This window comes from Chamaea fasciata, unplaced genomic scaffold (assembly GCF_029207755.1).
Source record: "Chamaea fasciata isolate MVZ Bird 193981 ecotype frontalis unplaced genomic scaffold, bChaFas1.0.hap1 SCAF_1, whole genome shotgun sequence".
NCBI lineage: Eukaryota > Metazoa > Chordata > Aves > Passeriformes > Sylviidae > Chamaea > Chamaea fasciata.
The window spans coordinates 88068860-88093169 of record NW_027094086.1 but is presented as its reverse complement, the minus strand read 5'-3'; the positions used below and the strand labels follow the sequence as shown (position 1 = coordinate 88093169).

At 39.9% G+C, this 24310-nt stretch overlaps 1 protein-coding gene across 2 annotated transcripts in view; it reads left to right on the top strand.

Moving 5' to 3' along the window:
• The window catches only part of ELOVL2 (ELOVL fatty acid elongase 2), a 51480-nt gene that overhangs the window by 8062 nt on the left and 19108 nt on the right, over window positions 1-24310 (top strand). Inside the window, exons 1-3 of one of the 2 annotated variants that reach the window (XM_066188119.1) lie at window positions 559-561; window positions 16289-16352; window positions 21219-21406. In XM_066188119.1, coding sequence (XP_066044216.1) covers window positions 559-561; window positions 16289-16352; window positions 21219-21406 — 255 coding nt within the window. Of the gene's footprint in view, window positions 1-558; window positions 562-16288; window positions 16353-21218; window positions 21407-24310 lie in introns of those variants that run through there. The other variant, XM_066188109.1, reaches the window with a different exon arrangement.

Sequence of the window (24310 nt, the reverse complement as noted above, 5' to 3'; positions counted from 1 at the left end):
CTTAAGTGAATTTGGGGTTTCAAGTGTTCTTGCTTCTTTTACAAAGACATCCTCCCACTGTTCCACCTCCAAATATGAACAGCATTGATAAGACACTGGTGTAATTCTCAGAGGCTTTCATTGGATGCAATAAGGTGGTTCTTTAAGCAAAAAGCATGTAATATTATTTAAACAATGAGTCAGTGTAAAATAAGAACACTGAACTCAATAACAAAGTAGAAAGCAAAGTGAGATGATTAAATACCTGTGACACTTCATTCATCAATCCAGCATTAGATGGGATTTGAGAATTTATGCAGTTGACTTCAGAAGCCAGTTTAGGATATATTTTGATCAATATACAGTTGATCAGCTCCTCATGTTAATATTGCAGGTAGCTGAGTTTAAATTAGGAAAGAGACATATGCACAGTCAGAATGAAGGAAGTTTTTTATTTCAGTTAGAATCCTCAAATAACACAGTGTTTATACCTAGCTGGGCAAGTACCAGAGGATATCTTCAGACATCACCTCCTGAATTCTTTCTTATAACCTTCATAAAAGAAATCATTTGAAATAGATGGTTTTTCTTTAAAATCAGTGATACTTGGAATTCTTTTATTTTACCTGCTCACCTAACTCTCACAGCTGTCACACATTTACCCCCTCACCACTTTTATAGACTTAAACAGAGGTGTATATTTCTTGCTATAGTTGGTTTTCCAGGGGAAAGCTTCTTAGCACTGTTTTTTTGCCTGAAGCATCTTAGTACTGTATAATATTAAATAACTAGATTTACCATTATTACCGTTTCTACTCTTTCAGACAATGCCTTTCACCAGCAAGCAATTATTCTGTGTCTGCTAGCTGGTTTTTCTCCCTTAGTTGGTGTCTTTTGGTTGTTTTGGGGGGGTTTTTGGGGTTTTTTTTTTTTGGGGGGGGGGGTTTGAGTACAGACAGTTCTCATTTTATCTGTTTTTAAGGTTAGCTGTTCTGAAACTTAAATCAGCGGCAAGTGCCATCAGTGCTGCTTCTAACTTCTCCTGTAAAACAAACATATTTATTACGTTTACTTGTAAGAAATTATCATCTCTTCAAATAGTTATTCCTAACAACACACATAAAATGCAAAGTAAGAAGTGATGCTTATCCTTTTTGGAAACCTAAGCCTGTGAGGATATTCATTTTCTGGAAAGCGGTACTTGATCAGTGCTTGTGATGTGTATCAGGTCTCAGGTACTTCAAGCTGACCTTGCCAGCAACTCTGTTTTCTTCCTAGCTTCTATCTGTCCACTATAGAGCAGCACTGAGCCTCATCGATGCTTAACTATCAAGGGAACCAAAATTCTTCCAAATGATGTCTATCTTTATAATGGCTGTTTCTTCTGGGAAGCAGTTCATTCAGCCTGGGTGGGTGTGACAGCCACTGAGGTGCAGCGCTCTCATAGAGCTGTTATGTCACATGGAAATTCCCAACTTCAGTGGTGCTTGACTTTACAGGTCAGCCTAGGCTGATCCCATCAGATGATCTTCCTGAATGCTGAAGAAAGCTAGCTGTGTGAAAAGCCTCCACCAAGAAAGCCAATCTTCTAATACTGGACATAATCACAAAGGCACAAGATGTATCGCAAGACCAGCAATACCCACTGAAATGCTGGATGTTTTCTTTACATATTATTAGATATCGTGACAAGCTTAACCTTTAGAATTTTTCAGGTTTTACTTTTTTTATTTCAATCAGCAATTGCTGGTAAATGGCATCTAACATCAAATGATAAATTAGGAGATAAATGTCTACTACAACTCACAAGCTTGAAATCTGCTTGATTTAAAATTTAATGAACAGATTTTAGAAGTAGATATTTTTACCTAAACCTTCATGCTTCTTTCCCAGAACAATTTATACTCCCCATTGAAAAGCTTCCTGTGCTGAATTTTGTGCCTGCATTTGTCACACAGCAGTTAGACAGTTTTGTACATGGGTAATGACCTCGAAGTGAAATTGAAAGGCTTTGCCTGTGTTCAAAGATTAAGGCTGAAACCTTAGAAGCTGGGATGTGAACTCTCTAATCCTCAGCAGCATGCTACAAACACCTCCCCCTCCTCCATTCTTTTCCTTCCCCTTTTCCAACTTACATCCCTATAAATAGCTCAGAAAAGGTTCTATCCATTTGGGCAGAAACTACAAGAAATGGCAGAGCAAATGACTGCAAACCAAGAAAAACCATTTCTCTAGTGGGCAAAAGAACACACCCAGATCTCCTTCACCTGTAAGAAGTAAGAACTGTAAGAACAAGACTGTAAGAACCAAAACAGCTGAGCGCTGTTACTTTTAAGGATGTGGCTAAACCATGATACAACATGACCTATGTTACCAGTTCCTGCATGGAGAGCAACAGATAGAAAACATGCACACACATACCTCAAACTTAGTTGCCTTGCCAGAGTCCTGCATCCCTGTTTCTGAAGAGAAATTAAGATACAAGGGCTCCACTCCTGGCAATGGACCCAGTGAGTCTGGCCAAGGGGACAGTTACATCCATGTGGAACTCTGCTGGTCTCTGCAGCAGCCAGCATGGCATTTACCCATCATGCATTGGGTTGTAATTGTGCTATGAATATGCCTCCTCAAAAATCTCCTGCTTCTTCCAGGGGCAAGGGGATGGCAATTTGTCCTGGTTTAATGTCCTTGTATAATTCAATAACTTGAGCAGGTTAGACAGAGTATCAGGGTAGATTTTGCCTTTGGGCAGCTACTTAGCCCAGTTTGACTAAGTGTTTATAGGTGCAATTTTCCACAAAGGAAAAACAGTTGGGCAGAATTCATCTTAGTAGATTTAATGACAGTGTAAATAAGACACTCAGTAGAGGGTTTGGGGAAAAAAAAATAAAAAAACCCAAAACTCATAAGCATTATTATAGACATGCTTTTGTGGGTTTTAATCCCACTTTGTTCCTTTCTGAATTTACAGAGGTCAGTAAAAATCTTAATTTAGAAGTATTTGTTTTAAATTCTGGTTTTACTGCTACAGTGAAAAACTTGAAAGTATGACTGTAACTTATAGATTGTGTAAATTTATGGAAACAAGAACTTGGTGGCTTAGTTCAGTAAAAATGCAGGGCAGAGGGGGTTTGATTAGGGGGCTCTGTAAGTCACTACAAAGCTAGCCAAAGATATGAACACCTCTCTGCTCCTGTTTCAGCTGTGCCAGCTCCCAGGCACACAGTGCCATTCCTTTGCTGCAGGTCACTGTCCTGCACAGCTCACATGGACTTGGTACAGTGTATTTTAAGAGCTCCTGTTTGGATAGTTTCAATTAACCAATCCTTTTATCTGAAACAGGTACCAGCTGTAGAACCAGCACTGCCATGCCAACAGCTGTGCAGTGTCTTTCCCAGCCTAGGGGAAGCACAGCTGAGAAGCCAGTGCATGGCAGCCCAACTTTCCAGCAGGCACAGTGGCTTTCATGGTACTTAACATGCCACAGATGTTGAGCTCTGATTTAGTTTGTCTGTAATGTTTATAAGGAGTTCAGGGCAGTTTAATAATTGCATCAACTAGAGACGGTTTCACTCATGAGGATGAAAGTATTTTCAGGACCATTATTTATTTCTGAAAAAATAAGGTATCCTATGTTGCATTGGATCCATATTTATATTTAAAACAGGCTTCTGTACACATTCTGTAGCTATTGCAACTTTAAAGTACTTCAGGAGTATGAAATTAATAGTAGTGAATTTCAAAAATTCATAAGATACTGGCTATATGTACGATGTGTGTATAAGTAATGAAAACAAAATCTGCTGCATTTCATTCATTTTCTTATATACAGTACCTGTAGCATTGTATATGTTAGAAGTGCAGTCTACTTCATACATCCTGACTACAAGAATTTTTTACTGGTTTGAAACAAGTGTTAATTGTATGTAGGGAGCTGTCAGTTTTTCCAACATCTCTCACAGTTTTCCTTTTTCATTTTTACATGCTTCACAGGCTGTATTCAATCTTCTACCACTCTTGTCCTTAGCAAAAGTGTGTCTATGAAGGGAAGTAAAACTGCAGGAAAAAGTCTGAATTAAGCAATTATTTAGTTGATATTTTATAAGTTGAGTTTTTGACTTACTGTTTTCTGAAGGGCTGCTGACAATTGCCTGTCAAAGATTACAAGATGTAAAAAAGCACCCTAATGCTTTATTTCATTTTTATATGTTTACATTTTAGTACTTTATTTTAATTTAATTTCTTGACTTTTAAAGGGAAAAACACACACACTTTTAAGTGTGCCCAGAGGAACTAGGAATGCAACCCACACAGATTTTCAAATACTCCTGCCTTGTCTCTCCTGCCAGCAGCCGAGGACCCCCCAGTACTGGTACAAGCTGTTTAAGAAACTCGGGCAAAAACTGTTCAGTGGGGGAAAGCCCCAGCCAGGGAACACATTTTATAAAATCCTTTTTGATCCCCCTGGCTGTATCAGGAGGGGCAAGCGGTCCCTTGCACATTAATCCCTGCCATGGGGACACAGTTGCAGACATCTGGGACGGCAACCAAGAAACCTACTTCTTTGGCACAGAGTGCCCTTTGTCCTCCTGCACTGCTAGGATTGTGGGAAAACCAGAGCTCTTGTTTTGGGTTTTTTGGGGGGGGTTTGTTTTAGTTTGGGGTTTTTTTAAGGTTCTTTATCCAACAAGCCATGAAATCGTGTGCAGAGGCTTAGGATCTCCTATTCATCTTCGATCGTGAAGTTTGTTGCACTAGAAAATGAAGAGATTTTCACAGTACTAGAAAAGATATGTTGTCAGCTTGTCCCTGTTTCTTTCTCCAGGAAGATGATCAATTGTGTATGCCAAGCACAAAATAAAGTCCTGCATGCATTATACTAACTTAGGAAATCAGCTTCTCAGCAGCAACACAATCTGTCTGCAAATAGTGAGGAAAACAAACTTTTCAAGATATGGCATAACTGAGAAAATTGAGCTGCCATGTAAACTTGTTATTGTAATTCTCCCCTACCACTTCATTTGCTCCCTGTGCCCTTTTTGTTTATTTATTGTATGGGTCTAAATATAGGATGCAAAATCTTTACTGCAAAAACCACGTAGTTGCATATGTGGCAAATTTCGGGCAAACACCCAGTATATATTTGGGGAATATTCTGTTCCAAAACTAAATAATCTGGTAAATCCAAAGCCTTGAAAGGGTGATTGCCTCCTTTGTTTTGGTAGAATGATTTTCCTGTGCTTCTCAAAGTGCAGCTGGCTGTCTTGCTCTTATATAAGGTGAAATTGTATACTCGTTCTTCATAAGCAGTTTGGTTAGGCATCCTTTACCAAGCCTAGTTGTTTGGAAGCAGGTAAGTTAAGCTGTGCAGGCTTTCGGATTGCCGATGTAAAATTAATTCTGACACTGATCTGTCTTCCCAACGCCTGGTAAAGTCAACAAGAGCTGAACAGACAATTAAGAAAGCAACTGAAACAGAATTAACCTTTCTCTAAAAAAACTTATTGGGGTTCTTTGCTTGTAATTTTAAGACCTGCCTGCTCCAAAGGAAATTTTCTGTTATTCAAGGGAGAGCCCATTCCCAAGGATTGTTGCTTTGCTTGAGAAAGTGATGTATTCACTCAGGCTGTTAGAAGGAGGCAGAGTTTTTATCTATTCTTTCCTTTTTAACTGATTTCATTTTTGTTTATTTCCTCACATTCATGTCACATTGTCACTGACAGGAATTATGCTCCAACTCAGGTCATTCTGTCATGTTAAATCTGATTGTTAGAGCAAAGGAAAATGAGGTCAATAATTGCTACCATTTTCTTGGGAACTGGCAGGCCACATCTGAGGTCTCCCTAGAGAAATCTTCTTTAATTACAAGTTAAGCTGATGTTCCCCTGTGTAGAAGGTAGAATTGAGCAGGATTACTTTTAAAAGGATTGCACTGATCTGCTTTTGTGACAGTTTCATTTTGAAATTCTGATAACAAGCAAGAGGATGGATTATAAAGATATGTTTCTTGGGAGCGTACATGACTGACAGAGATTGAAAATTGGGCCACAGCAGAAACTCTTCCTTTTTACTCTTCTTCTGAGGCCATATAAGATCTATTTTAAGAGCTGAAATTGGCTTGCATTATTTTAGTGACCACTTAGTATGTTCACAAAGAGCAGAGCAAAAACAAGTTTGGAAATTGTAGAAGGGAAATCATGCAGTCATTCAAGAAAGGGGATTTTTCACTTGTAGACACTGTGACCCTTAGCCTTTGATAAGACTGAGAAATGAAAAATGTGTAAAAGGCAGAATGCTTTTGAGGACTTCAATTATGAAAGGATTTTGTAAAACCAAGTAAATATTAATGGGTTCTTAAATCACTTTTCTTCTAACCCATGCAATTGTAGTGCAGAAACCTTCCAAATTCCATTTCCTTATACTTAAAAAAAAAAAAAAAAAAGCTTGAACAGCTGATTAATTTTGCAAAAGCAATTTATTCCACAATAACTGGTCTGACAGTTGCATGACTGGTAAAACAAGTCTTGCTTCATTTTGTGTGAGCAGTTAATATTTTCTGTGACTTGTAGCGAGTTGCATAGTCCAGAAGCAAAACTGCTATCTGAAATAGCTCACATACTTACAATGTTTTCACTAAACTTCTTCTGCCTCTTAGTGCTTTCTCACCTGTGGTATTGATGGTCTCTAAAGGTAATCTGAATCCTGACAGAAACCGTAAAGCAGCTATTCCTCTATCCTTATTCCCATGCATGGGATAAGCAGGTGCAGTGCCGAGCAGGACTACAAAACCAAGTGAAAATAGACCTCTTGTTAAACAAAATTTAAAATCCCAAAGCAGAAGGAAGCTAAATATTAGTGCCCTTTAATCAGAAGTGAAAAGTTTTCAGCTCCCCAGCTGAAAACAGCTCAAACCCTTACTTCCAATCAACCATCAACGCACAACTGATCAGGTTTGAGAGAAAACTGTTCCTCCAGCATCTCCTGGTTGTAAAGGCCTGTCACACAGAACTGAGATGCTTGCAAAGTGCCTGCTTTTGGCAGCAATCCCTGAAGTCAGGCAATCCATTTTCAGGAGTTCTACACCAAGTAAAGTATTGCACAACTCACTTCTCAAATATAACTGCACTAAAGCACTACATGCTGGGCTTTGGGTTTTCATCGTGCATTACTATAAATTTGTCAGTATGAGGCAGAAGTTGCCCTTCTACTTCACTACAGCTAAAGTCTGGCATTTTCAGAGAGCCATAAGGGCTCTCTTTGTGATACCTCAGTATCACAAGTTAAAACCCAGTCTTTTGGAGGAACAAGGGAAAAGTAGAAAGCAGGGTATTTTTTATTAGCTAGGAAGAGAGAATGAAAACACAAATGCAAAGCTTTTACAGTTTGATCTTCATTTTGTACACAATTTTTTAGAAAGGTGAATGTTAGAAGATCCAAAAGTAAATATAATTTTCCTTTCATTGCATTGGGTTATCAGCCATTGCTTTTTCCATTATGTGTGAGATAATTTTACCAATTTCTTAGCTGTTGTTTCAGAGAAGCAGCAACAGAAAGGGTTGTCTGTAGATTCACACCTGTAAAAAAAAACCAAGAAAAAATTCAGCAGTGAAGGTGGATATTGCAGCTGTAGTTGAGACGGATTACAGCTGGTGTGTGTGGGGTGTGCGCCTGCACTGTGGTTACAGCCACCAGCAAGATGGGGTGCAGGCATGTTTTGGGAAAGACCAAGCATAGCAGGTCTCCTTGGGTCACTCTGCCATTCCAAGGTGGCCAGCTAAAGCCTGGCCTGCAGCTCAGAGACCTGAAGCAGAGCTTGCTTGCAGTTTCAGGGCCAATGAGCAAGCTCAGATGGATCTGCTTCCTCAGGCTGAGGAGCACTTGTACCCACAATCTGTACCCGTAAGTGCCATGTGGGCAGAAAGGCAAAGGCTCTGCTTTTAGTAGGCCACTGTTTCTCTTAAAGATCTCTGTGAATAATACTCACAGAACCATAAGATGCCTAAGGAGGGGCTGTTATGAGAGCTGTGTGCTCTGACTCATGTGGAGGCCACTCCACAGAGGAAAGTGTGGAAGTTTCTCAACTTTCAAGCTGCAAAGTCATCTGCTTCCCTTTCACCAGAAGGAAAGATAACACAGGAACAGATACTGAAGGATGGGGTTGGCTTTCTGCCACCAGCTGCTTTAGCAGAAAATGGGAATTAAGTCAGGGGAGGTCTGTGCCAAGTCCCTTCTGGCCTTGTTCTTTTTAGTGGTAGTTTTTATCTGCCTGTGGGAGCTGTTGGTTTGACTCTGCTGTTTCTCCACCGTGGGCAATGATGGGGGATGTTTGCTGGGTCCACAGTTCCTATTTCTAATGTTCTGGTCTGGTTTGGGTGTGGAAACACCCTCAGAAAGTACCATTGGCACAGACAGAACTGCATAAAGGTGGCATTATTCACCAGAGATACATGGAATCTACAGAAACTTGGCTTGGGTGCATGTTTGCCAAAAGATCAATTTCAAACTCCCCAAACAGCAGAGGCAAATTATCAAGTGGAAAGATTTCTTCTTTCAGCAGCTTGGTCGAGTGGAAGGTCCCTGCCCATGCTAGGAGGGTTGGAATTGGTTTGATCTTTACGGTCAAACTACTCTTCTACCCAACTGGAACTCATATCTGTCATCTCTTTATGACTTTCTTAACTGTTTGGGCTGGCACATCCCCCTGATTTTTTGAGGGTAGTCAGCCATCACCACCATCAAAGAAAAGGGAAAAATTGGAACTGAAATATTTCATCTCAACATCTGGATTCTAGACCCTGCTGTGGCACATACTTAAGTTTTCCATAGGGAGGCAAGAGCTGTACTTGCAGGAAAATAAATTAGAGAGTTAACTGCTAGTCTGAGGCTCAGGGCAGATTTAGAATGCAAGCTGAAGGTCCACTGACAGATTCAACAGAGAGCAGCTGTGAACACGGAGCAGTCACACCTGGCATGCTGGCTGCTGCATGTATCCAGGTACTGCTTTCTTATCTTGGCTGTGTTTGCAAGGGGAAATACTTGTGTAGGTACCCAGCTCCAGAAACAGCCACTGGCAATCAGAGGGAAGCTGCTTAGTTACCACCCTCCAGAAAGGGAGCTCCTGCACCCTCTCCAAGTCCATCCATCTACACATTGCAGGGAGCTGGGTACCCAGGCCTTCTGCCTTGAAAAAGGAGCTTACACATCTCCCTTGGGACCACAGAGCTCATCAAAATTCCTCAGCATCACACACCACAACACTACACCCCAGACATCTTGGATGATTTAACTCTTTCTTGAAAGATCTGTTTGAGTAGAGAAAGCACAGAACTAAAATTGAAGATGAAATTAAATTCAGTTTGCCTGCGTAAGGAGCATCTTTTAGCATGCTCTTGATAATTTAGGCAGTCAAATATTCTGCTTCAGGTTTGATGCAAATACTACTGACAGCCTTCTGCTTCCCTTCAGGCACTGCTAAGCCCTGTGGTAAAATTTCTCTGGGCAGCAATAAATTAAGAGAATCTGAAGTCAAGCCACCTAGACAGCTCAAATGCCAGATGCAACCTCTTGCTGCATTTAGCTGTGTCTTTCCTTGTTTACCAATCTTCACATCCATCCATTTTTTATATCAGAAATGGCTAGCCAGTCTTCTGCATTTTCTTCCAGGCAGTGTAACATGAGCAGCTACTCAGGGACAACCTGCAAGCCTGCCTTTCCTTTGCAGCTACCTTCCCCTTCTCTTTACATCCTCAGTAACACCATCATCAACTCAGCTCTCTCTTCAGTGACTAAGTCAGCAGAAGAGAAGGTGTTCAGCACTTCTGGCTGTAATCCCTGTTCAAATAGCTATTCTAAATTCCCTCTAGAGAAAACCAACCTATTTGATGAATCAGTTCCCCCACCAATTTGCGTTGTGTGATAACAGGCAGACCTGCAAGCTCCCAGCCTCACCTAGGCTGCCAACCTGCGGTCAGTCATTTCCAAACACATGCAAAAAAATAACCCTCAACTGCAAAACACTGTCAGAAAAAGTGCTGAATTTGGTAATATCGACTGGGAAAATATCCATACATTTGCACATATGCATGCAAGCTTTAGCAGTGGAATGAATCATATATTGCATAGTATGAAAAATTAATAGGAGTAAAATATGGTCTGGTTGAAAAACACCGAAAATCAAATAAAATTTTTCAGACTGGACATGGCTCACACTAAGACCCTTTAGAAATTGTGTATGTTTCTCAAACATAGACAATGCTAATCTATGCTACCTTCAAAGATGCTCTTGAAGTTTTTTTTAAATAATTTACTGACCACACTAACAACATCTTTGTTTCTTGGAGTGCTTACAGTTTAATGTGAAAGCCTTTAGAAGAAATAGGAAGAGGAAAGAAACATACAAAGACCATTCATTTTTTATTTTCTGTGCTAAAGCTGGAACAACCTTCTTTTGTTTATTTTTTTTCCACCATACCAGATTTTTCAGAGATTTTTGCATTACATTAAAATGTATTACACAGCTTGCATTTCCAAAACAAAAATACAGCTCTCTCTTTTCTTGGAATTCTAAAATTAAATCATCTAATCTTGAGATGAAGTGGTTCACATGTAGTTCTTTTCTTAGCTATTCTTGGCTATTTTCTGCTAAAAGGAGCATCACCAAATCTTGTCCACGTATTATATTATATACCTTTTCCAACCCAGACCAGCGGCAGGACTTCCCTCACTTCCCTTGGCTTCAGTCACTTCTGTCACACCAAATTACCTGCCTTTGAAGGAGAGATGGAGGGATTCAGGCAGTGAGATTGCTACGGAAGCAAAAAAATCTCCCATTGATCCATCTTATGTTGGCAAAAGACCCTTTAGCCAGCCCAGGCTACCACAGAGGGATATGCTTCTTCTAGGAGTTCTGGCAACACCACTCTGCTGGGTCAGGCTTTTGTGGCACAGTCCCTAATCCTGGTCAGCCACTGGAGTGGAGAGAATGTCCCAGCATGTGGGACACAGAAATTACCATGTCAAATGTGGACTCCAGTTTCTGTCTCTTCAAATGATTAATCTAAAATGCTAATAGAGAAGATCTAAGATAATGTCTGTTCTAGCTATTTTTTTTCCCTCCCAGTACATCCATGGGACATATCAGCAGTCTCATGCCCCAGCTAGTTGTGTTTCTCTCACGAGCTCACTCCAGCTTGTTCCAGCTCTCAGTGAGATTATCTAGCAGTGAGATCCATACATTAAGCATAAACTACAAAAAAGCAGCAGTTTATTACCAGCTCCTGGATGTCCTGCCTCCCAATTTCATTGAATAACTCCCTTCTTATGAAACACGATTCATACCAACATCAGGCTCATCTTTCTGCCTTCAGTTTCAACTTTCATTGCAGTTCACATATAAATCCTTAAATAAGTGCTTTCTTTAAAAAAATCGGATTTTTAACATATGTTTCCCCTACAGATAGAACACACAAATCATAGAAGGTAAAGATGACAAAACCCTAGATGGCTGTCTGAAGCAATCTGTTATGAAGAATTGTCCCTCATTGTATGTCTTTGTTCAAGAGTAATTTTAAATGCTTCAAGTAATAAAAAGCTAAACAATTTATCTATAAGCTGTTCTGAGTTAGACTCAACTTTGCTTCATTTCGTCCACTAGTTCAGCCATTCTAGAGCCAACACTACCATTAACAAAATCTTCTTTAATATTTGTATATTTAAATATATGCATGGTAGCATCTAAGATCAGTTTCTTTAAACATGCTGCTAAATTTGGATTCATTCCAGGACCTCTCAGGCACTGACTATGTACAGAGCAGAACTCTTTAGGGAATCAAGGAAAAATTGCCATTTAAATAATAAAAATCATGTATGTAGTTTCAATCAGGGTAGTTTAAAATATCACTGTTACTTCCAGGAGCTGTATCAGAGAGCAGAGGCTGGCACCCATTTCAACTTTTTCTTTGAAGTCTGAAATGAGATTTTGTTTTGTACAGAGTATTCTAATTTCTGTGTAGTTGTGTAAGAAGAAGAAAGTAATTATCTCTGATTTTTGAGGCACTGCATGACACTCAAGATTTTTGAATGAAAAAAAAACCAAAACAAACTAACAGTAATACAAAAGGTTTCCAGATAGCATAAGTAAGATTGAATGCAGTTTACTCATCTGTAAGAAGTTTATTTCAGAGGGTTTTTTCGTGTTTCTGTTGGATGGCCTGGTTTATAGAGCTATATAAAGAGAAATCTAAATCACTAGAGGCAGTGTTTCCAGTGGGCAATAAATAATGCCTAGTGACAGATCACTGGTATTTTTGACAAATCAGTTATTTTGATGTGTGCACTGTTTAGATAGCATTTACCTAATTTTTACATAGCTTATACTACTTTTGCTTAAACTACTAGCAAACCAATAGATATTAGTCTCTCAATGAAGACCAACACTTACAAATATGTATAAATGTATAACAAGAAATTATTTTTTTTTACATACCCGGTGACGTTGAAATTGTGTTTTAGGTGCAAGGGCATGAAAACTAATTCACTTATGTGCACTGTGCTACCTATTCACTTATTTGCATTTCTGTGCAAAAATACTGAAAAATCTCATTAGAGAGATCTCTGTTGCTTTGTCATCATTGATTTTATGCTCCCTCCAGATCTTTCCATTTGGGTGATTTGATTTGCTCAGGTAACCTACTGTCTTTTCAATAGGTTTAGGTAAATAGATCTTCCACAAATCTGTCAAAAATCCTGCCAAGGAATATACATTGCTAATACTCAGAGCAATGTCCTCTACAAAAGAAGAACCAACATGTTAATCTTTAGCCTTGTAACCCAAATACCTCCGTTGATAAAGGCTATTACAGTGATTTGCCAGAGAGAAGTGAGCACGTGGATTTGTTCAGACCGGTTTTATTTGCTTTTCTTTAGAAATGTGACAGATCATGTTGAGCAAGACATTTGCATCTAATCTGCCCAGAGTTACTATTAAGGACATGTTTTAAAACCCAGAAATACAGTATAGTCTCCTGTAGCAGTGTTGACAGGAAGGTGTCAAGACTAGTCACAAAAAATTACCTACCTTTTTTAAGTCAGAATTTTTTTTCCAAACTATTACTACTAGTTTTAGGTATATAAACAAATACATTTTCTAAAACAATTTTACAAATCTATATCTTGTAAATGTCTAATTTTTCTTCCTGTAAACTAAAATAAGCTGTACAGTGTTGAAAGAAAGGCAAAGGCTGGGACATTCTTAAGAAAAATATTTGCTTCTCTGCTGCACCTCCTAGAAAAAGTCCTGCTCTCAAATTACCAATGAAAGCAAAGCAGGCACTGAATTTCCAGAGTGCTAATTAAGATAGATGGGAACAAGGTTGTACAAGTTCTCACTGTGTCATTTAAGCACACTCATGAGGAGGTAGATTTTATTTCAGACTGGCTCATCTACTCAGCATGCTGTCTGCTCATCCTAACCAGGTGTAAGAGGTTGCAAGTTGGATCAATGAAGACAGTAACTTGTGTTGGGCAGGAGTGTTGATCTGCTGGCAGGTGGAAGGGCTCTGCAGAAGGATCTGGACAGGCTGAATGGGCTGAGGCCAATGGTGTGAGGTCCAGCAAGGCCCATGCAGCGTTACAGGCCTCGGGCAGAGCGTCTGGAAAGCTGCCCTGTGGAAGAGGACCTAGACCAGTTGACAATCAGTGGAATACAAGGTAGCAGTGTGCCCAGGTGGCCAGGAAGGCCAGTGGCATCCTGGCCTGTATCAGCAATAGTGTGGCCAGCAGGACCAGGGCTGTGATCCTCCCCCACTACCCAGCACTGGTGAGGTTACACCTCAAATCCTGTGTTCAGTTTTGGGCCCCTCACTACAAGAACAATATTGAGATGCTGGAGCATGTCCAGAGAAGAGCAACAGAGCTGGGAAAGGGTCTGGAGCACAAGTCCCATAAGGAGTTGCTGTGGGAGCTGGGGTTGTTTAGCCTGGAGAAAAGGAGGCTCAGGGGGGACCTTTTCATTCTCTACAACTGCCTGAAAGGAGGGTGGAGCCAGGTGGGGGTCAGCCTCTTCTCCCAGATAACAAGTGACAGGACAGGATGAAGTGGCCTCGAGTTATGCCAGGGGAGGTTTAGATTAGGTGTCAGGAAAAATTTCTTCACTGGAGGGGTTGTTAAGCTCTGGAACAGTCTGACCAGAGAAGTGATTTTATCACAATCCCTGGAGGTATTTAAAGGGTGTGTAGATGTGGCACTCAGGCACATGGTCTAGTGGTGGAGTTTGCAGAGCTAAGTTTACAGTTGGACTTGATGTCCTAAAGATCTTCTGCAACCTAAACAATTCTATGATACTTTTATTTTGCTTTTTCTTCTTAATATTCTACAATTCCTGTTTCTCCATCAGACTGTTAGAAGCATTCAGTACCTAATTGCCATTTCAATGCAGCTGAGAATAGGTTTGTCTGCAGTATTTTAATATAAAAGGAATTTGCATGGTGTTTTACTTTGTTCTGGACATGTAAGATTTGTTTATGTAATGTAAGCATGAAAGCAAATAACTTTGCATGCTCATTCCTACAAGTCAAATCCATTACAGTATTTTTTCCAAAGCAGTCTGTTAAGTCTAACCTCAAAACCATTAAGCACAGGAGTAGATCTGCTTCAAATTAATACAGCAGGTGGGCACATCACAGATAAACAGCAGTGCGCCATTTCCCAAAAGGGAGTATCATTGTCATGAAATAATAACAGAACTACTGTATAGCTCAAGGAGATAAAAATGGAAGCGGATTTTTGCACGGGTCCCACACCTGGAAATTGAATCACTTCCTGTAAGAGAAGCCATCATTAGGCTGCTAAAGTAATTGTCTGAAATTCAGAAAATGCCTTTCTTTATAGGCTGTAGCCAGGACACTTTCCTAAAAGCTAGTTTAATTTCCTCAGTGCTGTGAAGTATGAGAAACCTTTTTGTATTGTGAATTATCAGTTCCTTTTGAGCAATTTTTTTTTTTTTTTTTTTTTTTTAAGAAAATAATATTCTTTTAGTTTTGGGGGGTTTGTTGGGTTTTTCTCCAAGAAAACACAAATGCAGCAGCATCTTGCAGAGACAGAGGTTTGTAGCCTAAAGTGCCAAAAGAACCTCTCGTTACCACATGTTCACACGAAATCTGTCCACTTGGAACAATCTGAGGACCAAAACTAGGAGCAGAAGAAACACAAGGAAGGGGCTTAGAAGTGCCATGAGCTTGTCCCTGCCCAGATCACAACCCAGTCCCAGTAAAGGAATGGAGAGGCCAGGGCTGGACCTCCCAGTGTGCAAACATAGTTCTTCATAAGGCAAATCTGTCAGTGGTGGCTGCAGCCCAGGCTGGTGTGGAGACATTTGGCATTCAAATGCACCCACAGCAGCTCCTGCCCTACGGAAAGGCTCAGCATCACTCTGTGTCTTTCTCCTCAGTCTGGCTGCATTTCCTCAGTGCTGAAATTAATTCACTGAGCACAGTAGGACACTGTTTGGAAGGAAAGAGGATGAACCTGGCTGACCTCAGGTTGTGGCAAGGAATTGTTCAGGCACAGGCATGCAGGAAGTCACTGCCCAGAGCTGGAGTCTGGGAAGAGATCACCACATCCAGTTGGGGGAAGGACTGTATAGGTCATGGCTCAGCTCCCAACTCAGTCAAAGACGGACACAAATTTGCTAAACCTGCCAGTTTAGCAGCTTCATTGACTAAGACCTCAAAACACAATGTCTCTATAATGTAACCTGCCTCTTCCTGCTGACCTACATGGCCTGAACTTCATTACTGGACCTCTAGGTTCTTCTGTAGGGTTGCTTTATGGGAACTTGGGGCGTGGTTTAGAGAAATCTCAGTCAGTTCATCTTCATTTAAATCACTTAAAGATTTCCTCCTTTAAGTGTAAAACATTGAGATATTCAGTTGAGGAAACATAATAAAAACAAAGAAGCATTTTTATTAGAGTGAAAACTACACCAATCACAGATGGATTTACTGTGATACTTGCTGATTTTCATAAACCTTAATTTGCCTTCCTAAAGAGTTCTGGTTTGGGCAGTTTCCAGTTTCCTGTATTGTTATCTAGACCACAATCTGCCCTAAATTAATTTTTAAAGAGGTTTGGGGTTTGTTCAGTATACATGATGTTGCATACTTTGGAAATACTTGTGCATGACAAACATTTTGCAAGTTTATTGGTGGGTGGTTTTTTTTGTTGTTTTTGGTTTTTGTTGGGTTTTTTTATTCTCTCTGTGACCCTGAGATAATGAATGTCTTTTTCACATGTCCTTTTCCATATTTTTTAGGAGACCCTGAAAGCTTTTGACCGGGAAGTAAATGAATTTGTGGACTATATGTTTGGACCTCGAGGTAAGCTGCTTCACTTACAGCCCTTCAAAGAAATAATACTTCTAGGGATTACCACCCAAAAAACTTCTAATAAATTTCCTGAGTAACTTCTTATTGAAAAGTGTAAACTTGGCAGAATCATAGTATTATCAGGAAGACACCATTATTGCAGCAAATCTATCAATGCAATGATTTGTGTTTCCTTTGTTTCTGAAAATATAAGGGAAATAAATTCAGGTTTGCATCCTAACATGGAATAAAAAGCCTGAAAGCCTGGATCTTTCTGAAAGTGAAAGATCAGGTTTAGGACTGATCATCATTCATAACCCAGTTTGTTTGGTCAAGCTAATTATTAAATTGCCTAATTCAGAAGGATGCTTGGAGCAAAAGCAACCTGCAGGATCACATCCAAAATTTCAATAAACTGATAGATTGGGTGGGAGAACAGATGCATCTTTTGACTTCCTATTATTGTTTTCTGGAACAGTTTGGACAAGAGTAACAAATAATTGTATTTGGAGGTTGGAGGTGCCTCACGCTTTGCTAGGATTGAAACAAGTAAGTAAAAAAATTGCACCAAACCTAAAATAGGACTGCAGGCGAGGATGAAGCATCAAAGTCAGGGCTAAGAGAGCCAAGCAAATACAAGAAAGGGGTGAGACAGGAGCTTAGACAGGACACAGTCCTCAGAGTAGGCCACTGCAAGGCCACCTTGCTGTTGATAGGGCTGTGTTTAACTTCAGGAATTGCCTTGCAAACTTTTATCCATGGTTAAATCCAGAACTGCTGCTTGTGGAGATGGATGCATGATCATGGATTCCCAATTTGTTGCAGTGGTGTTCCCCATGTCACAGAAACAGTTCTTGCTAAATTAGAAGAAGAGGGAAGGATATAGTGTTCTTAAACACAGGAAATTCTAATTTTTCTTAGCTGGCTGGCTACAAAATCTTTTCCATCAAGTCTACAGTAGATGTGAGTTTGGAAGATTTCCAGTGAAGAAACACTGAACAGCTTTGGAACTGCAGCAGAAGTGGTTAAAGCAGAATAGGTTTTACTAATGGCTTCTACAATAGTACATTTTAATATTAACAAAGAAATGTGATCAGAAGAATAAAAGCACTACTTTCTGGTGTTTTGGTGTTTTGTTTTTTTCCAATTTGACATCGTGTTCTCTTTCATTCCTCTTTCTTTGTTGGTCCGGACAAATCGTCTGAAGGAATAAGCTATAGCTGATCCAATTCTGAATAGCATAGAGTTCCTTTTGGGCTTTTAGAAAGCCCTTCAATTAAACAAGTATTATTTGTATATCTTGCCAAGTGCATCGGCATCCTTCTCCAGACATCAGGGCTGAAGATTACTTTGTTTGTCCATGCCTCTGCACTCTGATCTTTAATTTAACTGGTGGTATAATGACACAGTATCATACACTTCCTGAATAACATATCTCCCTTCAGTGTGTTTATCCTCATAAATAATTCACATAAATAATTCACATAAATAATTCACCATAGACTGCAATCAGTTTTAAATTAAATGACCCCACAGATGAATATCTAATGAATTTGAGAGCTTCCCCAAACGTCTAAACCCACAAACCATTCCTCTACTTTCTCTCCACTGATTTTTATCCACAGTACACACTGCATTCAGCAGCAAGATGGATTAAAAGGATAGATAACAGCACTTTATTATTTTGAAAACCAATACCCTATTTATTGTTTATATTTTAAGTAGTAACTCCAGAAATACTTGTATCACTATGCAAGTCTGTCATCATTACCAGTTGTGTCTGAGGGCACTAGAAGAGACAGAAAGCTGCGCTCTAGTTCCCAGAGGCAATCTCTGTCACACTGGGAGCACCAGGTTAACACAGGCAGCAGTACTGCCCAGCTGTAATGAAGGACAGACTATCTGAGATCTGAATTTATTTTACAAATATTGGTGTATTTTGTACCTTCATTCACTGGTATCAGCTGGGCTTTGTAGACAGCTTCACCTCTGTGTTTGCTTTTGAACTAGCAGAACAAGTCCTTTGGATCAGGTAACAGCAGCCATATACCTGCCCATTGGTATGCCCATACCTCTCTTAATGAGGGGTGGTCTTACAGTTTGGTGTTGGTCCATATTGTTCTTATGCTCAAGGCAAATTGAGAACGAGTGAAATAGCAATTTTCTTCTGTAAGAGATAATTTTTCCAGTGTAACCCTTCATCTGCAGAGTACTGTCTGGTGTTACGCAAAATTAAGTAACATTGAATTGCAGGAGCTAAATCTACTTAACTGGTTGCTTGTTCTACCTGTGAAAAAACAAAACAAAACAGAGGTGGTCAAGAGGAGATGTACTTTGTTAAAGTTATGATAAAGTAAAAAGCACTTTTCCTTAATAGACTATGATCAGTAGCAAGGCTCTGCGGCAAACCCATCTACCCTCTGCACCTTAAAAAAGACTGAATCTAGTAAGATACTGACTGGCTAAAGCTATACAGAAACTTGAATCAAAATGTTTCTAAACCTCATTGATAAAGGCCTGATACATTTCAAGAGCCTGGGAGGCCTGCCACTCACTTAACAGGAGCCAGGATTTCACCCCAAGGGTTTGGCACACCATGGCCAGTGACCGTGAATGAGCTTATTCACGGAGCGATTGGAGCTTGTGGGCGCCTGCTCCTTCCCCTGCTGTACTTCAGTGCTTTCCCACTGTGACTTTATTCACTGCTCTGGTCTCAATTTCAGATGCTGTGCAAGTTCAATACTGTAAAAATAATCCTTTCTCCTATTGACAGTGTAACTTTATAGTACTTGAACATGGAGATTTAACTGTCGGTCAACAGAAATGCTTTTCATCTCTCATTCTTCTGATAACTTCTTTTGAAATACATTCCCTTTCCTCCCCCCTCCTGACACATGAAAACCTCCCTCTGCTTGTCATTCAAGGATAAGTGGAAGTGGAAACAAAGCAGTCACGTTCCTTGGCTCCCCTTTATATACTACTTTCTGCCAGAAACTGTCCTACTCTTCAAGGTATTAAGGTCGTGGTGGGAAATATTCAGGAAGGTTACATGTTTTAACAATTTCTCTTGAAACTGGAATACTATAGAACTTAAAAATACTTGACATGCTGACCTGAACAAGCACACGAGTTCTGCTTTTGTGTGGATCAGCCCACATGCTTGTGGCCACTCACAGCAGGATGAAAACTTCCTGAGTGCATACTGGGGCAGAATTTATTCTGTGTAGTTCAATTTGTATTCTGAACTCTTGTGAATATTTTTCCTCTTTGAGCAAACATGCAGTTTTGTTATCTACTGATGCCAATTTGCCTTTGTGTATGTAACCTTTATGTGCCAAGTGTTGCAATCCTCGGATGGGAGACCCTTCCTTAGCTAACAGTCTTGCTGACACGACTGCTTTCTACATTTTCATGTAGGATACCAATTAAATATATTAAATCCTTATGCTCCTAAAACACACACTCCGAAGACATCAACACTTAAACACTCCAAATTCAACAGATGAATGTTACAGCCACTGCGATGGAAGTGAGGGGGGAAGCAGAGGAAAAATGTAATGAGAAAGAAAGCTGGTGCTCAAAGCCTGGCTCATATGCAGGTTACTCTAGCATATGTAAAATTTCACTTTAAATATACCTTTATGCATGTATTTCTGAGGAAGGAGTTGTTGGAGAGGATACAGTACAGCAAAATTACAATCAATTACTAAATGTTTGGGCACATTTACTTGGTGCATTAGCTTTTCCAATTTCAACACAGGCAGAAAAACAGTAATTTTTTTTTTATGCACTGTGAATATCTTTTCTTTTACGATTTTTAACACAATCTTGGCCTTTGTAAAAAATAATCTAAGTAATTTAAAGCATTTTCCAAGACCAAATACATCTTTCTAAGAGCAGAAAGAACTACTTTCCATGAGACCTGTACAATGACTCCTCACTGATTTCTTTCTTCACTTACTCCATGAGTCATTCTAAAAACTAGCTTTGATGTCCCCTTGTTCTTTCCATAGGTACATGGCTGAAGAATGTTGCTATGGAAAATGTACCCTTGATTTTGCCCATCTTGGAAAAAGAAAAAAGCATAGAGAGCACACCCCTTTCACTCATGACATCCAGTTGCTCATATGACAACAAAGTGGTGCCTCTAGCTTGGCATCTGGGATTAGGCTTTGCTCATATACACTGAACTATCTGATTACTGCCAATGGGATTACTTGTGTGAATAAGGCAAGCAGGATTTGACCTTAATATTTCATTTCAGGACCAGGCAAGTGGGACAGAAACTGTGAGAAAACAAGCCCTTGCCCAACCAAAAGTCTTTTATAAACATCAAAATAAACGTTTGCCACTTGCTTTTCATATTTATTATTTGGGAAAAGTCTTCCCCTTGTATGAACGTTTTCTAGTTAGTGTTATATACCTTCCTACCTGTATGGCAAGTGCAGAGTTAAAATAACATGTAAGCTGGCAACATTACATGCATACTTTGTATTTAATACTATCTGGAAATTGTTGAGCCAATTAAGATAGAATTTAAATAAATATTAAGTTAAAACATGAAATAAAAAAAATTAAAAGCATATAGGAATAGGGTTTTCCCTTTCATTTACTCTTTACCATTAAAATGAGGTGATTTAGATGACCTTAAATTATTAGGGAATTCCATGCAGTTTTCAGCCCACATTCTCGGAGACTCAGCATGCGGTTTTGGTAAGTTGAAAGCAATGGATAGCTCTTGTGAGGAAAGAATGACTGATTTCATCTCCCACTTTTAGCAGATTCTTTTCATGAAAAAAAGAAGTAATTTCTGCCTTATTTTAGCAGTACTTTACCACAGCTTTCTTAATTGCCTGCTCTGTCTGTTCCTTTTTCTAGATGCCAGGGTTAGAGGATGGTTCCTTTTGGACTCTTACCTTCCCACGTTTTTCCTTACTGGAGCATATCTACTCTGCATATGGCTGGGCAACAAGTTCATGAAGAACAGGCCTCCTTTCTCTCTCAGGCCTCACCTCATCGTGTACAACCTGGGCATCACACTGCTCTCCTTCTACATGCTCATTGAGGTAAGTGCTCTTCCATGCGTCACAGCTGAGGATGGTGAGCAAGATACAGCTTTTAGCAAAAATGTCTTAGTGACAGGTGGTTTTACTAGGAAAGTTCAAATCAACACCAAAACACATTGAATGTTAAAAAGTCCCTTCTCATCTTAGATCTTGGCATGTTTTGATCGTCCTTCCTGAGCTACAGTCCACAGCTGGGGACAGCTCTTTGCTGCTAGGACCGTGTCCACAGGCATAAATTTGCATCTGCAACAGTCACTCAGCTCAAACATGCCTATACCTTGTCCTTCAGCACCCATGAAAATGCCATAGATTGGGTTTTATTCAGATGACCATCTGTGGAATGATTTTTCCAGGCCCATGCTTAAACATGAATAGATTTATAGATGAGAGCAAGTACTGATTTATTTATGCTACTGGCAATTCAGTGTTATTTTTCTGCTCTTATGACTAAGAAGCTTTCCTCATACAGTCAGACAGTAAAAGACAGATGTTAAAAACTTACCACTTCATCCAAAAGCAAGGGCTGTGGGGCTTGGAGGCTGAAAATGGTCACACAGATTATTTCCCAAGTACTTATCAGAAACGAACATGCTCATATAATTCAGGATCCATTTAGAACCAGAAGAGAGGTTTGAATGCATTTGATGATTTTGCAACAGTAGACGATTCAAACAGTGCCCCTCAGCAGACATGTGTGGTTTTGCCTCTGCAGAGGGAAACAGAAGCCAAAAGCCACCATTTGGATATTATTTGGGAGCTGCCCATTCTCAGCCTTTTGATAACTGCGGTGCTATTAATATTAAGGTGTTAACATACATTACTTGAAGCCCTTAAAAACAAACACTAGAAGACAAAACCCACAAAATCTCTTTTTTTGTTGTTTTTGTTTGTTTGTTTGTTTTGTGGGTTTTGTTTGGTTTTTTTTGTTTTTTTTTGTTTTTTTTTTTTTTTTTTTTTTTTTTTTTTTTTTTTTTTTTTTGTTTTTGGGTTTTTGTTTTTGTTTTTGTTAAAGAGGTGACCCTGGCTATGAGAGCCCTGGCTGAAGAATGTGGCTTGATTTCATGGTGTGGCCTGACACTGCTGTGTTGCCTGCACAGCCTCACAGCATTTCTCACTCCTGAGGCTCTCAGCCAGTTTCCACCTTATTCTGTTGGTTGGACAAGAAACTTTTCAGAAGTCAAACAGGATACCCAAAGCTTTCAAGTTTTAAATTGATTAGAGCTAAACACCAAGTGACTGGCCTGGTCAAATGACTGAGGAGCAGTCTAGGTTTGTGCTTTTCTGCAAAGGACTGTTTGTTTTACACAGAGTATTATCCTGGTCAATGCTCCAGCTGCTTTCAGAGGCTGCTATGGGTGTCTGGGAGTGCAGGATAAGGCTTAGAGCAAAGGAGAAACCAGCAAAATTGCTGGTACAATTGCTGGAAGGTTTGATGACTCCACAATGATTGTCCTCCAGAATTTAAATTTGTACTTTGATGTTTAAATCCCCATTTTGCTTCAAGGTATGCAGATAACTGGCTGCAGTAGCAGGACTCAGCAAAAAGGATTAACTGAATAGATATTGCTGCCCCCTTTCCCTTCCAGTCTAATTTTGCCTGCCACAACTAAATAAAGGGAAGAACAAAGAAAATTTTAGCAGGTCTCATTTGCATGACTGAAGCAAATTTGGTTTTAGCCACATCCTGGTAGGAACTGTATTTAGCCGCCTCCTGTTCAGCTGCCTTCCTGCTCCATCCTTCCTGAGGCTAGCTTTGCTGCAGACAGTCACTGAGTTGTGTTAGTCCTCAGATTAGTCCCTTGAGACCTTGATTCTGAGGCTGCATACTGCTGATTTACGCCTCCCAGATTGCAGCTGGGCATGGCTGGCAGTGCCGGCTCACAGCTCCACATTCTGCAAATTTGGGAACCCAGGGAACATGATGGCTGATCTGTACTGCCAGCTGTTCTCCTGCAGATTTCACTCTTAGCTCTGGACTGTCAGCCAGGCTGGTTTTACACTGTACAAAACACACTTCCATGATGCTGGCTCTGTATTTTCTCTTAGTCTACTTCCCTGGTTCCTATCACAGCTTCTCTTGTGAAGGAGCAGAATGGAAGTTTACACTTGCAGTCCTGCCTGAGATAGCCTTCACATCCCTGCTGAAGAAAAACAGGCAAATGGGGGAGCAGAAATTATCTTCAGTACCAAATAAAGTCATGGTGATTCAATACTTCAAAATCTGTAATTTCTAAAGCTTCTCTCTATGCCCCTTATTCTCTCTGTCTTTTGTGGACAGTAAGCTCTTTAAGGCAAGAGTTACCTATATTTAGCACATTCTGCACAGTGGTTCCTTATGTAAACACAGTTGATCCTTCCAGTGACTGTGATTTAGGATCAATTCCTTGTTGGACATATCTACAACAATTGTTTTATTCCTCCATCCTCTCACTACATCTAAACCCCTCTGGTCTCTGTATCAGGGATAAATCACAAAATAAGCAGCTCTACAACAGAGATAAAACACATTCCCCCCACCCACCCCCACCCCACCTAAAGAAACCCCCATAGCCAACCATCTTCCTTAATTTTGTTTATAAGGTGCCACACAGCATTTCTTGCAATAGCTCCAGAATGTAGGGGTTGCCTCTTAGACGTTCAAAAGAAAAAAAAAATCTCATTCACAAGAAAGGGTGTATCTCCCAATACAGCCTGTCCCACATGATGGATTTGATGAGAAACACAGTAAACCTACTGATGGGAGTACTTGTGCTTCAATTCTTCGTCCCCTCACCCTCACCTCCTGATTAGTTAGATTTGGCACTTCATGACAGTTGATTTCTTCAACCTCATGGCAAAGGGACGAAGGTTACAGACAGCAAAGAGTCATAACAAAAGGGCTGTTTTTAAATCTCCAAGGGCAGA